The 17,283-nt window shown below is 47.2% G+C and overlaps 1 protein-coding gene across 2 annotated transcripts in view; it reads right to left on the reverse strand.

Moving 5' to 3' along the window:
* Window positions 1-353: 353 nt before the first annotated feature.
* The window catches only part of LOC147698968 (uncharacterized), an 82,526-nt gene continuing 65,596 nt past the window's right edge, over window positions 354-17,283 (reverse strand). For both annotated transcript variants that reach the window (XM_086935547.1, XM_086935548.1), the window contains exons 4-5: window positions 15,108-15,551; window positions 354-2,747 (exon numbers count right to left, since the gene is read on the reverse strand). In XM_086935547.1, the coding sequence (XP_086791673.1) occupies window positions 2,724-2,747; window positions 15,108-15,551 (468 nt within the window). In that variant the 3' untranslated portion in view covers window positions 354-2,723. The remainder of the gene's footprint in view (window positions 2,748-15,107; window positions 15,552-17,283) is intronic.

Genomic DNA, 17,283 nt, shown 5'->3' on the forward strand with positions numbered 1-17,283 from the left:
GATTGGGGGTGCAGAGTGCAGATTGTGGGTGCAGAGTGCAGATTGTGGGTGCAGATTGTGGGTGCAGATTGTGAGTGCAGATTGTGAGTGCAGAGTGCAGATTCAGAGTGCAGTTGCAGAGTGCAGATTCAGAGTGCAGATTCAGAGTGCACTCAGCACCACCACAGCATCACTCAGCACCACCACAGCATCACTCAGCACCACCACAGCATCACTCAGCACCACCACAGCATCACTCAGCACCACCACAGCATCACTCAGCACCACCACAGCATCACTCAGCGCCACTCCGCGCCATCACAGCATCACTCCGCGCAACCATTCAACAACAACTGGTTCAATTATGTTCTCTCAATGTTTCAAGCTTTATTACAAATGTCACAAAAATATGTTATTTCACTTCTGTTCTTGGATTTTCATCACAATAAAATACACTGAACATAATCTTCACAAACGTTATTTACAAAAGTTTAAGCTATTGTCATTATAAATTACAATCACTTTTATTTAAGTATTAATTATTTTTAAAAATTAAAAGCCGTTATTTGTAATATCAATACATCTAAGTCACGTAAATACAAAACATGTTGCATTACAAATGCTATAGGTGTCACATTTGCGAAAGTTATAACTATTGGCATTGAAAATGACAAAGCTATTAATTTAGCTATTTTCAAAACCAACACCTAAATAAAAAAAACTCATTTACAAGACCAATAGCTCAAACTTTCATAATGCGAGACCTATTGCATTGCAAATGCTTGTTCTTTGTGTTCAAGCACTCCAATGTGAATGCTTCTGTTTTCACTCCATCTGCCATATACCAATTTTACAGACTCAGTCTCACGCCCCGTCCCCTTTGCAAATCAAGGATCATTTTCTCTGCTGTCCGAACACAATTGCTTTACAACTAACACCCTCCTACCCAAGCATCCCAGCCCTACAACACCAGGACAAATACCTGCTCTGTTGCCTGTTTTCACTGTAGCGTTAGTGCATTAAACATGGAGCTGTCACCCACTTCAAATGCCACTTCTTCATCCAACTCTGCAGTCACTGCTCTCCAATCCAATGCGCTGTACTCCAGGACATATAGTTGCGCAGAGCTCGGAACTGAGCATCTGCAAACCATGCACACTACCCAGATGAAACCATCTCCCAAATGCTCTCCGGGACCAGACCACCGCCTGCGGCAGAGCACCTATGGGCGGGACACAGGCGCATGCCGCTCACTGACAAATAATAAACTCTGTCCTTTTGTTAGTGTGTGTGGTCATCACGGATGCTCACTCTCCTCCAGCAGACTGGTCTCTTCTCCAATGAGGGGCAGATCCTTTTATTGTGAAGTAGGAAAAGCATTTCCACTCATTCAGCCCATGCATTCAGCCCAGATGTCCAGTAGGCGATTCCTCTCGCTTCGCTATTATTAAAGCGGCACATGGTCTCCTCCCCAGAAGTTTTCCCTTCTATAGTAGGCAGATACTTTCGGACGTCATAGAGTCTCCTTTGTCATGTTCCTTCTGCTCTCCATTAGCACTGAATTGCAACAAGGGCAGTGGCCGGGCCCAATACAAGTAGCAACAAACTGTGCACTGCGTTAGCAGTAAAAACTGATATAAATTTAGGTGCAATGTGTTCCACAGACTCCTGGGCTTCAATACCAGTGGGCTTCTTTGATTTCAGCAGTTTTACATAGCGCAAACTCGACCTGAAGGAATCAGAGCATGCAGTGAACACCAGTTACATTACATAAGGACACATTCATTTTTAGGTCTCGCCTTTAGTCTTGGCTAGACTGCACATGTGCGGTCTCTTTCAGACATTTTGTTTACACACAGTGGGCTTACAGCCCTGCCCATAGCTTTACCACTGGTTTGCTACAGCGTCACTCTTATTTCTTTCGTTTTGGATTCTGAAGGCATCCCTATCAGGCTGCTATACTACATTGTCAATGTTTTTTTTTTTTTTTTTTTTAGCAAAGTCAACAGCCCTCACATTGTCAAGAGCTAGTGGCTTTGACAATGCTTGTTCTTGCAACTATGGAGAAAAGAAAAAAACATTTTTCTGCCTTTAAAAACACCCTTGTGACTCACTGGTTTCCTTTTCTTAAAACATTTATTTGAATGATCACTGAAAATACTTTTCACTGCAGGTAGTTCGAGCTATTTTCTCCGACTATGAAATTGTTCGGATCTCTTCAGGGCTCAGGGGTGGAGGGCCTCTCTCCTCCCCTGAATAATGTATGTTTACAGTTTCTCCACGTTCAAGTAAGGAAACAGCTGGCTAGAAGCACTCACATTAATACAGAAGTCAGAGCATTAAAGTAAAGGTATCCGGTGTCACATCATTTCATCACTGTTTTTATGCAGAAGGTAAACAGATACTTGTGGTATATAGCTCAGGAGCAGATCATTCAAGACTTAAAACAAAACTGGGATGATGATAACAAGAGACAATTAGAACACTAGAAAAAGTACAAGATTTTCCACTTCAAGCAAGAAGTTCATCATTTTGTATTCCTAGGTATCCAAATATTTATTGTACATCACAAATATTTACAATAAAGGTGTAGATTATACTCAGAGGTCCCATAGTGGATGTTTCAGTTACTGTAGACAATTAGCATAGAAGACATATTTCAGAGTGGCACTGCACAATCTTCTCGTTTCTTCAAAAAACGATTTCCATAATGATCAAGAATCTTATTTCGCGTTAATGCTCTTTTAAACATCAACAATGATCTTCATCTGGAAAAGTAAAGTGAAAAATATTAAAAGCCAAACATAGATATCACACAATCAAACAATGACATATATAATGACGGTGGAATCATAGGAAAACCTTACATCGACAATGCGTATCCTGTCCTGCCAAATGACAGACATTTTTAGGTTTCGCCTGCAGAAAGCTGCGCAGCAGCATTTTGCGCAAGCAAAATTTTTTGTTTACAGTATGTGGGCTTTGTCCCGCCTCGATCTTCCATTGGCTAGCTCCATAAATGGAGGCTAGCCATTGGAAGAGAGAGGCATCCATCATTCTGCGAGGCGACTCGTGGGCGTTCTGGCGATTTTTTCTCATCCAGCCCCTTGTAGCACGTCATTGCGGCGGTGGGCGGGTGTTTTTTTTTTTTTTACCGTGTTGTTTTCGTCTTTTTCGAAGTGCCTTTAGCCGGAGTGGTGGTGTTTTTATTTGCGATCAGGTAAGCAGCATTTTGTTTATATTTTAAACGGTTTGTTTTACGTCTTTGTGTGTCTCGTTGCTGCCTCGTGTTGTGAATGTTCCCGCCCCCCCTCCCGCTGTCCGTGTGCCCGTTAACCCGCCCCCCTCCCGCTGTCCGTGTGCCCGTTAACCTGCCCCCCCCTCCCGCTGTCCGTGTGCCCGTTAACCCGCCCCCCATCCCCCGCTGTCCGTGTGCCCGTTAACCCCCCCCCCCCCCCCGTCCTTAATGCTTGTGATAAATTGGTTCTTCCACCCTTCTTTATTCTCTGGCAGTGTATGTAAATTCAGGCAAAAACAGAAAATCTGAGGGATTTCCAAAATCTGCTGATATTTCTGGAAAGTCTGAAATCAGCGTTATCCAGGGGCACATATGCACCCCTTCCCGGACCAAAGGCCGACTCTTAAATTAACCTTTCCTCCCTTCACAGGAGACGCTGCGGCCCCTCCTTCTAAAATTTGCACTTCAAAAGGGCTGACCCCTACCGCGGATATGTTATAATTATTATTTTCGTGTGTGTGCATTTTTTTCCAACAACAGTTTGCTAATTGAGGGGCACGTCTAGAATGAGGGAGTCTGCGGTATTCAATGACTTGTAGTAAATGAGGGCGAGCACTCGAGGATTCCACATCCGGTACATTGAACTTTCAGTTAAATTTGTGGGAGTTGGATGCTGTCTGTGGGGCCCTGAGGTATCGGAAGGACGGGGAGGTAGGAACACAAACACGCATCTGCAAAACAACCACAAGGCACAATGCACCCCATAAACAGCGGTGGGAGGGAAAATGGAACTGTGGTGGGAGGGAGACTTACTCTGCGCACCACCCCCGCCGAAAGGTACATTTTGGGGCCTACCTGTTCCGTGCCACGCTCCTAATGGCCGGGAGACACGCCTCCCCCACTCTGCAGTCAAAAGACAGAGGGGGGGGGGGGGGGGGGGGTCGAGAAACTAGTTTTTTTTTTTTTAGAATTTTTGTTTTTGCTTAAATCATTAACCATCCCCCATACATCAGAATGGGTCGGCGCCTAATTAAGAGAGGTTTGTTAGACAGGCGGGGGGGGGGGGGGGGGAATGTGTATTCATCTATTTAACGTCAGCTGCTAATGACCTCTGAGAGGAGCCAACAGTGGGAGTGGAGAGGGCCTGAGAGCGGAGAGAGGAGAGAGAGCAGTTTATACTAATACCCCCCCCCCCCCCCCCCCACCCACCTTGAACAAAAAAACAAGCATTGGAAATGCAATAGGTCTCGCATTAGGAAAGTTTGAGCTATTGGTATTGTAAATGACACTTTTTTTATTTATGTGTTGGTTTTGAAAGTAGCAAAATTAATAGCTTTGTCAGTTGCAATGTCAATAGTTTTAACTTTTGCAAATGTGACACCTATAGCATTTGTAATGCAATGTGTGTTGTATTTACGTGACTTAGATGTATTGATATTGCAAATAACAATGGCTTTTAATTTTGTAAATAATTAATACTTAAATAAAAGTTATTGTAATTTATAATGGCAATAGCTTAAACGTTTGTAAATAACTTTTGTGAAGATTATGTTCAGTGTATTTTATTGTGACAAAAATCCAAGAACATTGCATTTGCACCTACACACACACACACAGCCACACACATATAGATGTGGTGGTGGTGGATCTGGGGAATATGGTGGTGGTGGATGTGGTGGTGGTGGTGGTGATGGTGGATGTGGTGGTGATGGTGGTGGATGTGGGGGTGGATGTGGTGGTGGATGTGGATGTGGTGGTGGATGTGGATGTGGTGGTGGTGGTGGTGGTGGTGGATGTGGTGGTGGTGGATGTGGTGGTTGTGGATGTGGTGAAAGTGGTGGTGGATGTGGTGGTGGAAGTGATGATGGTGGATGTGGTGGATGCGGTGGTGGATGAGGTGGTGGATGAGGTGGTGGATGAGGTGGTGGATGTGGTGGTGGATGTGGTGGTGGATGAGGTGGTGGATGAGGTGGTGGATGTGGTGGTGGTGGATGCGGTGGTGGTGGATGCGGTGGAAGTGGTGGGTGCGGTGGAAGTGGTGGATACGGTGGATGTGGTGGATGCAGTGGATGTTGTGGTGGATGTGGTGGTGGATGCGGTGGATGCGGTGGTGGTGGATGCGGTGGTGGTGGATGCGGTGGTGGTGGATGCGGTGGTGGTGGATGCGGTGGTGGTGGATGCGGTGGTGGTGGATGCGGTGGTGGTGGATGCGGTGGTGGTGGATGCGGTGGTGGTGGATGCGGCGGTGGTGGATGTGGCGGTGGTGGATGTGGCGGTGGTGGATGTGGCGGTGGTGGATGTGGCGGTGGTGGATGTGGCGGTGGTGGATGTGGCGGTGGTGGATGTGGTGGTGGTGGTGGATGTGGTGGTGGATGTGGTGGTGGATGTGGTGGTGGATGTGGTGGTGGATGCGGTGGTGGATGCGGTGGTGGATGGGGTGGTAGTTGTAGTGGATGTGGTGGTGGATGGGGTGGTAGTTGTAGTGGATGTGGTGGTGGATGTAGTGGTGGTGGGTGCGGTGGTGGTGGATTTCATGGTGGATGTGGAGGTGATGGTGGATGTGGTGGTGGTAGTGGTGGTGGAGGTGATGGTGGATGTGGTGGTGGTGGTGGATGTGATGGTGGATGTGGTGGATGTAGTGGTGGATGCGGTGGTGGTGGATGCAGTGGATGTGGTGGTGGATGCAGTGGTGGTGGTGGATGCGGTGGTGGTGGTGGATGGGGTGGTGGATGTGGTGGTGGATGTAGTGGTGGTGGTGGTGGATGCAGTGGTGGTGGTGGTGGATGCAGTGGTGGTGGTGGTGGATGCAGTGGTGGTGGTGGTGGATGCAGTGGTGGTGGTGGATGTGGTGGTGGTGGTGGATGTGGCGGTGGTGGATGTGATGGTGGTGGATGTGGTGGTGGAGGTGATGGTGGATGTGGTGGTGGATGGGGTGGTGGTTGTGGTGGATGTGGTGGTGGATGTGGTGGTGGTGGGTGTGGTGGTGGTGGATGCGGTGGTGGTGGTGGATGCGGTGGTGGATGTGGCGGTGGATGTCATGGTGGATGTGGAGGTGATGGTGGATGTGGTGGTGGATGTGGTGGTGATGGTGGAGGTGGTGGTGGATGCGGTGGTGGTGGTGGATGCGGTGGTGGTTGGGGTGGTGGTTGTGGTGGATGTGGTGGTGGATGTAGTGGTGGTGGTGGTGGATGTGGTGATGGAAGTGGTGGTGGATGTGGTGGAAGTGGTGGTGGATGTGGCTCCAGATAAATGATATAGGATTGTATATTGTAGACTGAGGAGAGGAACTCCTCACGGATCTGGAAAAACAGTTCTTCAAGGGAGGTATATGCTATCCACAAAATCACATTCTTCATCTTAATCCTCATTTAACATAAGCAAAAGATGCACTCTAGGGGGCAATTCGGTCAGAATAATCGAGAGGGCCTGCTGAGTAGTCTAAAAGATGCAACAATGCGATTTCATACACCGGTGGTGTGGTTCAGCGGCAACCAATGGAGCCAAGTGGACAAACACAGCATGCAGTTGAAAGTGTGCAGGTTCAGGCCACACACATGCCACGACCCGAGAGCTTTGAGGTGCAGGTAGAAGGGACCAGTCCAGTGAAGTTTAAATGCGCACGGACAGCACGTGGGGCGTAGGCAGGTCCGGGTACAATTTTGGGGGAGAGGGGTGAATAATAGTAAAATAATGCATACGCGGGGCACATGAAGGCTGGGGTGCAGGGATACCGCTCATGAGGGGCAGTTTCTCGGATGGCCGGATGCTCAGTTTAGGAGTTACGAAGCAGCCAAGGTAATTGGGCTCAGGAGCACAATGTTACAGAAGAAAACAGTAGACAATAGCAGAGACTAAGGGGGAAGGGAGGTGGCATAAGCAAAAGATGCACTCTAGGGGGCAATTCGGTCAGAATAATCGAGAGGGCCTGCTGAGTAGTCTAAAAGATGCAACAATGCGATTTCATACACCGGTGGTGTGGTTCAGCGGCAACCAATGGAGCCAAGTGGACATACACAGCATGCAGTTCTCGCAATTACCTTTATGTAATAGTCACCGGATCAGTAGGGATGGTTGGGGGTGGGGGGGGGGGGGGGGGGGGTGAGAATGATCGGGTTGCTTTAACGTGTGGTAGGGTTGGCGGTATCAGTGTAATGCAGGGGGCGGAGCTCCCAAATACCAGAGATAGCACAGCGGGGATTCAAGTGCCCTCCAGGGGCGTTTGAAAGTGTGCAGGTTCAGGCCACACACATGCCACGACCCGAGAGCTTTGAGGTGCAGGTAGAAGGGACCAGTCCAGTGAAGTTTAAATGCGCACGGACAGCACGTGGGGCGTAGGCAGGTCCGGGTACAATTTTGGGGGAGAGGGGTGAATAATAGTAAAATAAATAAATTAATTAATTATGGCAGTATGGGTTTACCGGACCTGGGACTGAAGTGGACTCCTTTTTAGAAGTATTTGCATATGTGCAAGAGCAAAGTGGGCTCAATCGCGGTGAAGAGAGCCAGTAGCTGAAGCTAGGCTACAGACTGTGGCAAGCGAAAGCAAAATCTGAATGCCTCGAGAACAGACAAACGAGGAAGAAGGTTGACAGAAAAATTGCATGTATACATATATTTATGTATCATTATTATGTTTTTTAAAATAAAATATAAGACTTGTGATAAAGTTAAACTGTGTTTAGGACAGACCCAATTACCTAATACTGAAAGGTTTTCTCCATATAGGACAAATCTAAAACAGCAAGAGAAAAATCTAGAACTGCACGCCAATATTAATATTTCTATGCTCCGTGACTTTCGCATGTCATAACATTTTTTTAACTTTTGCACTGCTTTTAGCACTGTGCAGAAGTAAAAAATAATAATACATCCTTTAAAAACAGATATAATTAAACTAATCACTTGGGGTTAGATAGCGCTCCATGGCACACCTCTGACGTTTCTTAACAGTGCGAATAACCGATGTTTTTATTACCCATTGCAATGTTATACAATTTACTGACCTCTGAAGGATGGAAGGCTGAGTCGGCCTCAGTGGGATTCGGTTTGTGACCTACAGATCTCAGCATGACCTAGTGGCGAGCCTTCAACCGAGCCCCTGAAATGACTACGTTTGAACGCACATCAATTATGAGGCAGAAGACCAGACACAAACTTTGCGCCAAGGTTTTTAGGCAGCGAAGTAGCAAAAATGCTTTGCTATCCTGCCTAACGTACTTTGCCAACACCAGGATGAAACCAAGGTTTGGGCATCCATAGACCTTGTACGTAATATACTGTCCCTGTTATTTGGAACGCGATGGGCCAGTGACGAGTCCAAAAACAGCTTCCTGCTATTTTTTTGAAAAGATATTATCAAGGCAACTTTCATCCTGTCCCTTGTGAAATGCAATATACCCCTACAGAGACCCGCATTCCACACAGCCTGGGGGTTTAGTGGTCGGCATCCACCAGGATCCCACGCTCGGATGTAATTATTTTTAGTCACCGAGTAGGGGCGGGAAACATCTTTTACTCACAGTGAAAATAGAAATGTTTGGCTTGGACGCAAATATCGCGAAACAAAGGTATTAAAGAACAAGTTAGTAACAAGGAGGAGGCAGCGAGTCAAAATGGAGGGCATTGCTGTGGGGAGGGGGGAGGAGAAATGCGACGCGACATGGAAGGCAGGGGAGGGGGCGGAGGGTGGGTGTGGGAGGAGTGTGGGAGGAGTGCGGGAACAGACGGCGAGGGGAGGAGAGTAGGAGGAGGGGAGCTGTGGGGAGGGGGGAGGAGAAATGCGACGCAACATGGCAGGCAGGGGAGGGGGCGGAGCGGGGGTGTGGGAGGAGTGCGGGAACAGACGGCGAGGGGAGGAGAGTAGGAGGAGGAGAAAAGGGGAGGCACGGCCTAGCGGCCGTGCAATCAAGAAGTGAGGGGGCGGGAGAGTAGGCAAGGCAGGCGGCTGGGGGCATGTGCACGCGCTTTTAAGCTCAATGCGCATGCGCATTGAGCTTAAAAGTCACGGGCACTGCAAGGAATCGCCACGATTCCTTGCAAGTTGGATAAAGAGTGGATAAGCCCCCATAGTCTCGCTTGCTCGATGCGCATGCGCATCGACAGGCGAGACCTAAAAATGCGACGCGGCAGGCAGGCGAGGGGGCGGAGCGGGGGTGTGGGAGGAGTGCGGGAACAGACGGCGAGGGGAGGAGAGTAGGAGGAGGAGAGTAGGGGAGGCACGGCCTAGCGGCCGTGCAATCAAGAAGTGAGGGGGCGGGAGAGTAGGCAAGGCAGGCGGCTGGGGGCATGTGCACGCGCTTTTAAGCTCAATGCGCATTGAGCTTAAAAGTCACGGGCACTGCAAGGAATCGCCACGATTCCTTGCAAGTTGGACAAAGAGTGGATAAGCCCCCATAGTCTCGCTTGCTCGATGCGCATGCGCATCGACAGGCGAGACCTAAAAAGTAAGGTGCGCCAGGGAAAGTTGGCTTCAGCAAAGCAGGGGGGGGCCTGAAGGGGGCGCAGCAGACACACTTGGTTTGGTTTTATGTGAGGATGTAGAGTGGGGGGGGGGGCATGGCCAGCAGAGGAGGGGCAGAGTTTCACAGAGCTCCGAATAGGCCCCACGGTCTCTCCTGCCTCTGCCCAGTCCAGGTACCACTGCCCTGCCTGCTACAGCAGATCTCTCACTTCCAGCCTGCTTGGGGCTCAGTATCTAGCCGCTCTGTCCCTACTCAGCCCCCCTTAGCCGTGCTCCTAAATCAGCCTCACTTAACGGCCCGCAGACGACCCAGCACCCGCACTGTCCCAATACTCCCCGCACTGCCCCGCCACTGACCCAGCCCTCCTCACTGCCCTGTTCAAAACTCTGCTCCCTCACTGCCCTGCTTCAGGCTCAGCCCCCACACACCCTGTGTACACGCTGAGCCGAATCATTTAACCGGTTTATCACATTTACATGGGACCCAGCCACCGTCCTCTCTGCCCCCCTTGATTATGCAAGCGCCCATTAACTGTCCTGCTCTGTGTTCACCCTCACTGTCCGGATACAACCAGAGTGCCCCTCAGTTACCAACTAAAGCTTTGCCCCCTCACTTCCAAACCGCCTCAAAACTACTACCCCCTGTTCCACGCTCACCCATCACAGCCTTGTTTTATACTCTGCCCCCTCACTGCCATGCTCGAGACTGCGCCACTCACTGCCCTGCTGCAGACTCAGGTCCCTCAAAACTCAGCTCCACACACACCCCCACTGCCCCTATGGAGTGGCCCCCTCATCCAGGTCCAGTCAGCCTCTCACTGACCTGCTCCATACTCAGCCCAGTCACTGCCCTGTGCCATATTGCCTCCCTCACTGCCCTGCTCTTCATTCCGAGCCTTCCTCGCTCCCCTGGTCCAGCCTCAGAGCCCTCGCTGCCCTCCCACTGTCCTGCTCCATACTCAGCCCCTCACAGCTCAGCTCCACACTCAATTCTTTACTGCCCCTCGTCAGTCTGAGCCTTCTTCGCTCCCTGGTCAAATCTCAGCCCCTCCTGCCCTGCTCTGATCTCAGCCCTCTCACTGCCCCTCTCCGTGCTCATCCCCTCACTGCCCCTCGTCAGTCTGAGCCTTCCTCGCCCCTGGTCCAGTCTCAGCCCTCACTTTCCTGCACCAAACTTTGGGACAGGGAGGGGCGGCCTCTCAAAGTGAGCTGGCTGGCTCCTATGCTGCTATGTGGGCGGCGAACACGCCCTACCGAAACCCCCTCGTGCCTCCCCGCCCGCCCGCCCTCCCCCGGCTCCTTATTCTTTCTTTCCCTTCTCAGGTGCCGCGGACCCACTGTCCGGCTCCCCCTTCCCTACACCGAGCCCCCGGCGACCCCAGGGCCCCTCCCCTACCAGCTGTGAATGAAAGCCCTCTCGTTTCTCATAGACCGGACAGTGTTAAATGGGAAGGGGCTAGTGTCAGCTACTCCAGCCGCTAGTACCACATAAGTGACCTTTAACATACAAAACATGTGCAGACGACTGTAGAGCCAGTTGTGACATGTGCAATTCAGCACTCCGTGGGTTAATTATTAAAAAACATATGATGTCATTCACCATCACAGCCAGTTTGTGACAGAGGGTTTTTTCGAATTATGTGACGTAATTCACATATGTCCTGCCAAGCACCGCGTTCTTTGCAATAATTATGTTATAGTATGTTACGTTATAGCATTATATGTTTGTGTGTTTATCTTACGTTACAGTCTAAATTGTATATTTGTGTTGCTATTCTGTTTAAATTTGTTTGAACACAAATGTCATATTTGTCAAGTGATTTTTAGGTTACTTATCTTGTGTTACATTAAGCTGTTATATTTTATAGGCATCACGATTTGATTTCATCCCCCTGCAGGCAATGACACTTTGGGAGCTCGGGGTTGACTCCCATGTGGTCATTTGCTTCACACCTCTTATTTTCGCAAGGGAAACAGACCCTACAGCTCACACACAAGATTTGGTTTAGTTTATGTTTGCTTCAGTGAGTATGTTAATGGGAGGCCGAATATGCCAGACCACCTACCTAGAGTGGTGTACGCATTATTCACACATTCAAACTCTAATACACTTGTGCATTCTTCCACAAATGCGCACAGACACACACTTACACGAGTGCACATGCACACACGTACATTTTGGTTTATGATTGCATAGATGAGCAGGAGAATGAGTTGCTGACATTTGTTGCATATTGACACCGGCCCTTCAAGGCCTTTTGCACACTATCTCTCTCTTTCACACACTTACCCTCACACATGCACGCACCACTTTCAACACATTGCCACAGATACAAACATATGCATTCTGACATTCACTTGCTTTCACTCACACATGCAGTAAACATTGTTTCTGGTCCATGATTGCCTCAGAGGGCATAATGAAAAAATCCTTGCATACCAACGAACTAGAGTGGCACATACATTTTCATGCCTTGTGGATCCATGCATATGCACACTCACTCACATGCGCACATTCATACACACGTGAACGTTCATTCACACAATGATCATGCACACACACCAGTGCACATGTGCATACTCATGTGCACACGCGCACACACACCTACAAACACACATACCATCACTCAGGGGGCTCCTAATTGAATGTGAGCATTGCATGTCAGCAATACACACGTGCACACACACACACACACACCCCTACAAAACACACATCACTCAGGGAGCTTCTAATTGTCAGCAAGCTCTTTAATGACTGCAACTTAAGGCAGGGTTTTTGGTCCTTTGATAAGAAGGTGGTTAGTTATTAATCGCTTTTACTGTTTGCGAGAGATTAAGCTATTGGCATTGTAAATGGCAATTCCATTTATTTATCGGTTTTCAAAACCAACACATAAATAAAAAAATTGTCATTTACAATGCCAATAGCTCTAACTTTTGCAAAGGCGAAACCGTTGCATTGTAAATGCTGGTTAGTGTTGCCACCAACACTAGCCCAATGCTACTTAACAGTAACATTTAATTAACACTTGATGGATTCTTTGGAACTACCATAACCTAAGGCCACACTGTACTGAATTTTCAATATCTACAACAGTGACAGACTTTTACACTAGTGTGATATGCAAGCCGGCACAGGGCTCGACATTCTGATAGTGTGCATGGTCGCATTAAGGGGACATGAAGAAAGAGCGTCTCTATATGAAGACAACAGCAGTAAAGGGCTTCTAAGATACCCCCTGGATGAGTTAACGGTGATTGGAGGGAGAGGATTTGAGCCAGTGTAGGATTTGTCAGAGCTAGAGGATCAGCTGTGTAAAACACCTGAAAAACCAAACGGGATAGTCTAAAGATCTTATTCACAGAAAAAAATGAAATACACCAAGCAAGTTACCAGCATGAGGTGCATCCCACTACACAATTTTTTTTAATGAATCCCCTGCAGAATGCTTATAGAAACAGACAATCTCAAACCACATAAAATTGTTGTAGACAACACCTGTCTTGTCAAGACTAGAGCAACTTTCTGGTCCCAGTTTGATTTTTCAGGTGTTCTACACAGCTGAATCTAGCTCTGATAATTCCTACACTGGCTCGCATCCTCTCTTTCCAATCACCATCAACGCATTAAACTGGATGACACCGAACAGAGTGGCCACCGTCACCCTGCCACAGAAAAGGTTGCTAAATTTGAAGAGGTGACCGTCAAATAGGGATTTCATCCAGAGGTACAGTACTATAAAGATCAGCAATTTATTTTTTAATAACTGTTTGGGAAAGTTATGTCAGGCTTGAGGCGTTTCAGCTTTGACAGACAGTGAAGGCTAATTGAAACTTTGACTATAGTTGAAGGAAGAACAATTTGATTGATGGGAAAGTCTGTGTTGGCTTCTACTATAAGCTTTTTGTAGGAGCGTAGATGATTATTACATGCCAAGCAGGCCGCTTGGAGCATGGATGGCACACAAGCATTCTAAGTGAAAGGTGTTCGGCTTTTCTATGGATCTGGATGCAGAGAACCAGGTATTTTTCAGGACAATTGACCAGAGAGCACGAGTGGATCGAACACCAAACATAAGCAGACTACTAAACAATCCTAGGAGCAAATTAGGGTCTTTACACATGCTGGACCAGAAATGATCTTTAATGTTAGCCTGGTTAGCTAAAGCAACTGTCCCTTCCTCCCTCCTTCCCCACTCATATGCTCCTTCCCCGGCCCACTCTCGCTCCCTTTACCCGCATGCCCTTTCCGTCCTGCACTCCTTATTCCTACCTCCATCATGAGCTCCTCTCCCTTCAGCTTCCCTCCCTTGCTCCCGCCCTCCCTTGCTACGCCTTCTTCCCTACCTCCTACACTACCTTGCCCTCACCCCTGCGCTCCCTTTCCTCCCTCCCTCCTGAACTCTCTCCCCCTCCCTTTGGAGCTCTCTCACGTTCGTCCTTTCTCACTCCCGCCCTCCTTCTTGCATAACAGTGCTCTCCTTCTCTCTCTGTGCATCATGAGTCAAGTCTCTTGAATACTAACAGCCTCATTACAAGTGCAGAAGTACCTTCAAAACCGGATGTTAGAGCGGCAGACCCTGATGCAGAGGTCTGGCCCGGGACCAGAGTTCAATTCCCCGCCTCGGCGGGTCTTGCGCTCAAAAAGTCCACGTACCTGATAATTCTTGCCTCGGGGCCTATTCCAATCATTGAGTCCCCCTCTGCAACTCTGGGCAATAGCTTGCTTAATCTCCACAACGGCCCCCACAACGCTAAGGATGCCTGACTTCACCTTGGGGGTGCCCAGGAGTGGACGCCTCACAGGGAAACCCAGGATGGGTTCCACAGCGGTATTCGTACAAGCGCCTTGAGACCTTTGCGGGTGAGTAGTGCGCTATACAAGTATCAATTTACATTTTTTTTTTTTTTACATTTTTACCAAATTTCAAATTGGTTACCTCATGAACTGCATTCAGCCTCCTTATTGGCATGCACAATTTCCTACAAGCAATGCTAGAGTTTGCGAGTTGCACATGGGAAATGGAGCATAAATGGTAATACTGTATGGTATACCCAACCACTAAAATCATTCCAACACTATTCCAATTTCTCGTAGGCAAACCTGGCATCTGGTGCAAAATATGCAAACTTTTATTTCCACAGACGTTTTTTGCAACCAATTTAATTTTCTAGCCGTTTTACAGATATACGTGTACTTTCCAGCAAGTCGTTTGTGCTATCAGCCTTGCAATCTTCAGTGGCACACTAGAGCAAGCGGGAACCATGTTGCAGCACCTATTGAGGGTAAGAATGCTGACCTGATTGCATAACAATAGATGAGGCATATCAATTCAACCAAATGCATTTTCCACGTATTACAACTAAATGGCTGTCAAACATAACCTTTATAATTTCAATTCACTACAAGAAATTATTTGTCATACTTACGATTTCTGGACAGTCTTCTGGAGAAGTCGAACTTGATTCAGTGCATGTTAAGTCCTGCGGATGAAGCCTACTTAGGTTTACACACGAGGGCATCCCGACAGACTCAATGCAGTGCTGGTGATGATTGCTCTTCTCATGTTCCTCTATCCGCTGGTAAACATGTTTCCAGCTTCTCATCCCACTGATAAATGGACCGCTTTCTTTACTTGTACTAAATGCCAAGCAAAATGAGCAGAAAAGGGCTTTGCGGATGATAGAATAACTCAACCAATCTCGTCTTGTCCCATCTTTTCTCCAAAATGCTAACCGTTCATTAAAGGGCAAGTTTTCCGAAGGCTGAATTGGATGATGCTGAAAGAACTGCAAGAGTTGATCCAAATTTGGACGTTCAAATAAAGTTTCAAGTTTAAGTGGATCGCCCGCAAATTGACCATCTTCCAGATCCTACGTTAGAGACAAGGAGAAATAACAAGTAAACATCATGAAAATTGGAAACACAAACAAGATGGTGATCACGTCACTTATTGAGGGCTTTTACTGAGGAAATCAAGGTTATTGTGACCTAGTATTGTCCATATATCGGAGCACGCCTAGGCCAAGTATATTTAAGAGAAGTATATGACAATATATTGTCAAAAACTGAATTGGAGGTATCGCAAGACAATAACTTGGTCATTTATCAGTGGAAACAATTATTAGACTCAAAGGGGTTTGGGGAAATTTCAATAGTGTTATTCAAAGAATACATAACAGGAGCTCCATTGTGATGTCTTGTTAAAAATAATGTTTTGCCTAAAGAGCAATCTGGATTTCATCCAAATTCGTCCTGTCTGGATAATATGACCGCATTAAATGTGATACGTTCCATGGGAGTTCGGGGTAGGAGGGGGAAATCAGCGAGGTGGGGAGGAGGAGGTACTAAGCAAGGGGTGGGCAAGGGGCAATCACCTTGTGCCAAATTTATGATCAGGCCTTTTAGTGCAAACTAGTTGCCTGTTGAATACATGGAAAAGTAAACAGTCTACAGATCTAATGAGTTTTTATGAAGACTAAAGTACCAATGGGAGATAAGGGCCTGTATCAACTAATATCCCTTGAGAATAGATGTATGCAGAGGTACATTGATTGTGGCCCTGTATTGTTTTCCCAGTGCAGCAGGATTTTTATTTTACTCCTATCTTAGTCAATAGTGACATTTTCCTCTACATTTGGTACTGCCAATATTTGCACCCATCTGTTGCAACAATGACATTGTATCAAATGGGAGCACCGGTGTACAGCAGGAGAAGGTCTTGAGCTGTTATCGAAATATGCCAAGCATACTACCTGAATATTAATACATCCAAGAGCAATACAGAAGTATTTGCTACGAGATACATGGAAGTCAAATTTAGTTGGAGGATTGGATCACTCTCTTGGTAAAGAGAAACAAGTTATGATTTATGTAGCGGTTGTCGCTTCACAAAGGATGTCAAGGACATTTCACATAAACCATCAAAAATAATAGCACTAAAGCACTTTCATTACCTCCCCCAGTCTATGAAACGGATTCTCCTATTTTTACAGAGAGATTGATGCTTAACTATTTAAATAAAACTAAAGATAAAATATAGAAGTTTTTACTTACAGTTTGAATCCATCTTGAGGCTCAAGCAGCGTAACTTGAGTTGGGGGCGTGTGGCACTTATTTTAGAGCACTATGAGCAATTCTTAGATGGTATTAGACCGGACATCGTTAGTGTGGTATTCCCCCAAACCTTTGCCTTCACCTCTGCAGTTTGCTGAATTTGTTTTTGTTGGCTTTAGGACTCTACCGATGCTAACCAGTGCTAAAGTGCTTGTGCCCTCTCCTTCAAACATGGTCAAGTTGGCAACACCTAGCTGGCACATGTACTTTACTTGTAAGACTAGGAAATGGTGCTACCGGTACCCATGGCCTGTAAATTAAATGCTTCTAGTGGACCTGCAGCATTCATTGTGCCACCCACTAAAGTAGCACCTTAACACATATCTCAAGTCAGTCATAGCAGCCTGTGTGGCCAGTTTTAAAGTGCCATTTCTAAATGGCTAAATAAACCTTTTGAAAGGCTTAAACCTTCCTTTTTAATACTTATAAGCCATCCTTAGGGCGGCCCTAAAGACTCATGGGGCAGGGTGCATTGCATTTAAAAAGTAG

This window comes from Lissotriton vulgaris, chromosome 8, assembly GCF_964263255.1.
Source record: "Lissotriton vulgaris chromosome 8, aLisVul1.2, whole genome shotgun sequence".
Taxonomy (NCBI): domain Eukaryota; kingdom Metazoa; phylum Chordata; class Amphibia; order Caudata; family Salamandridae; genus Lissotriton; species Lissotriton vulgaris.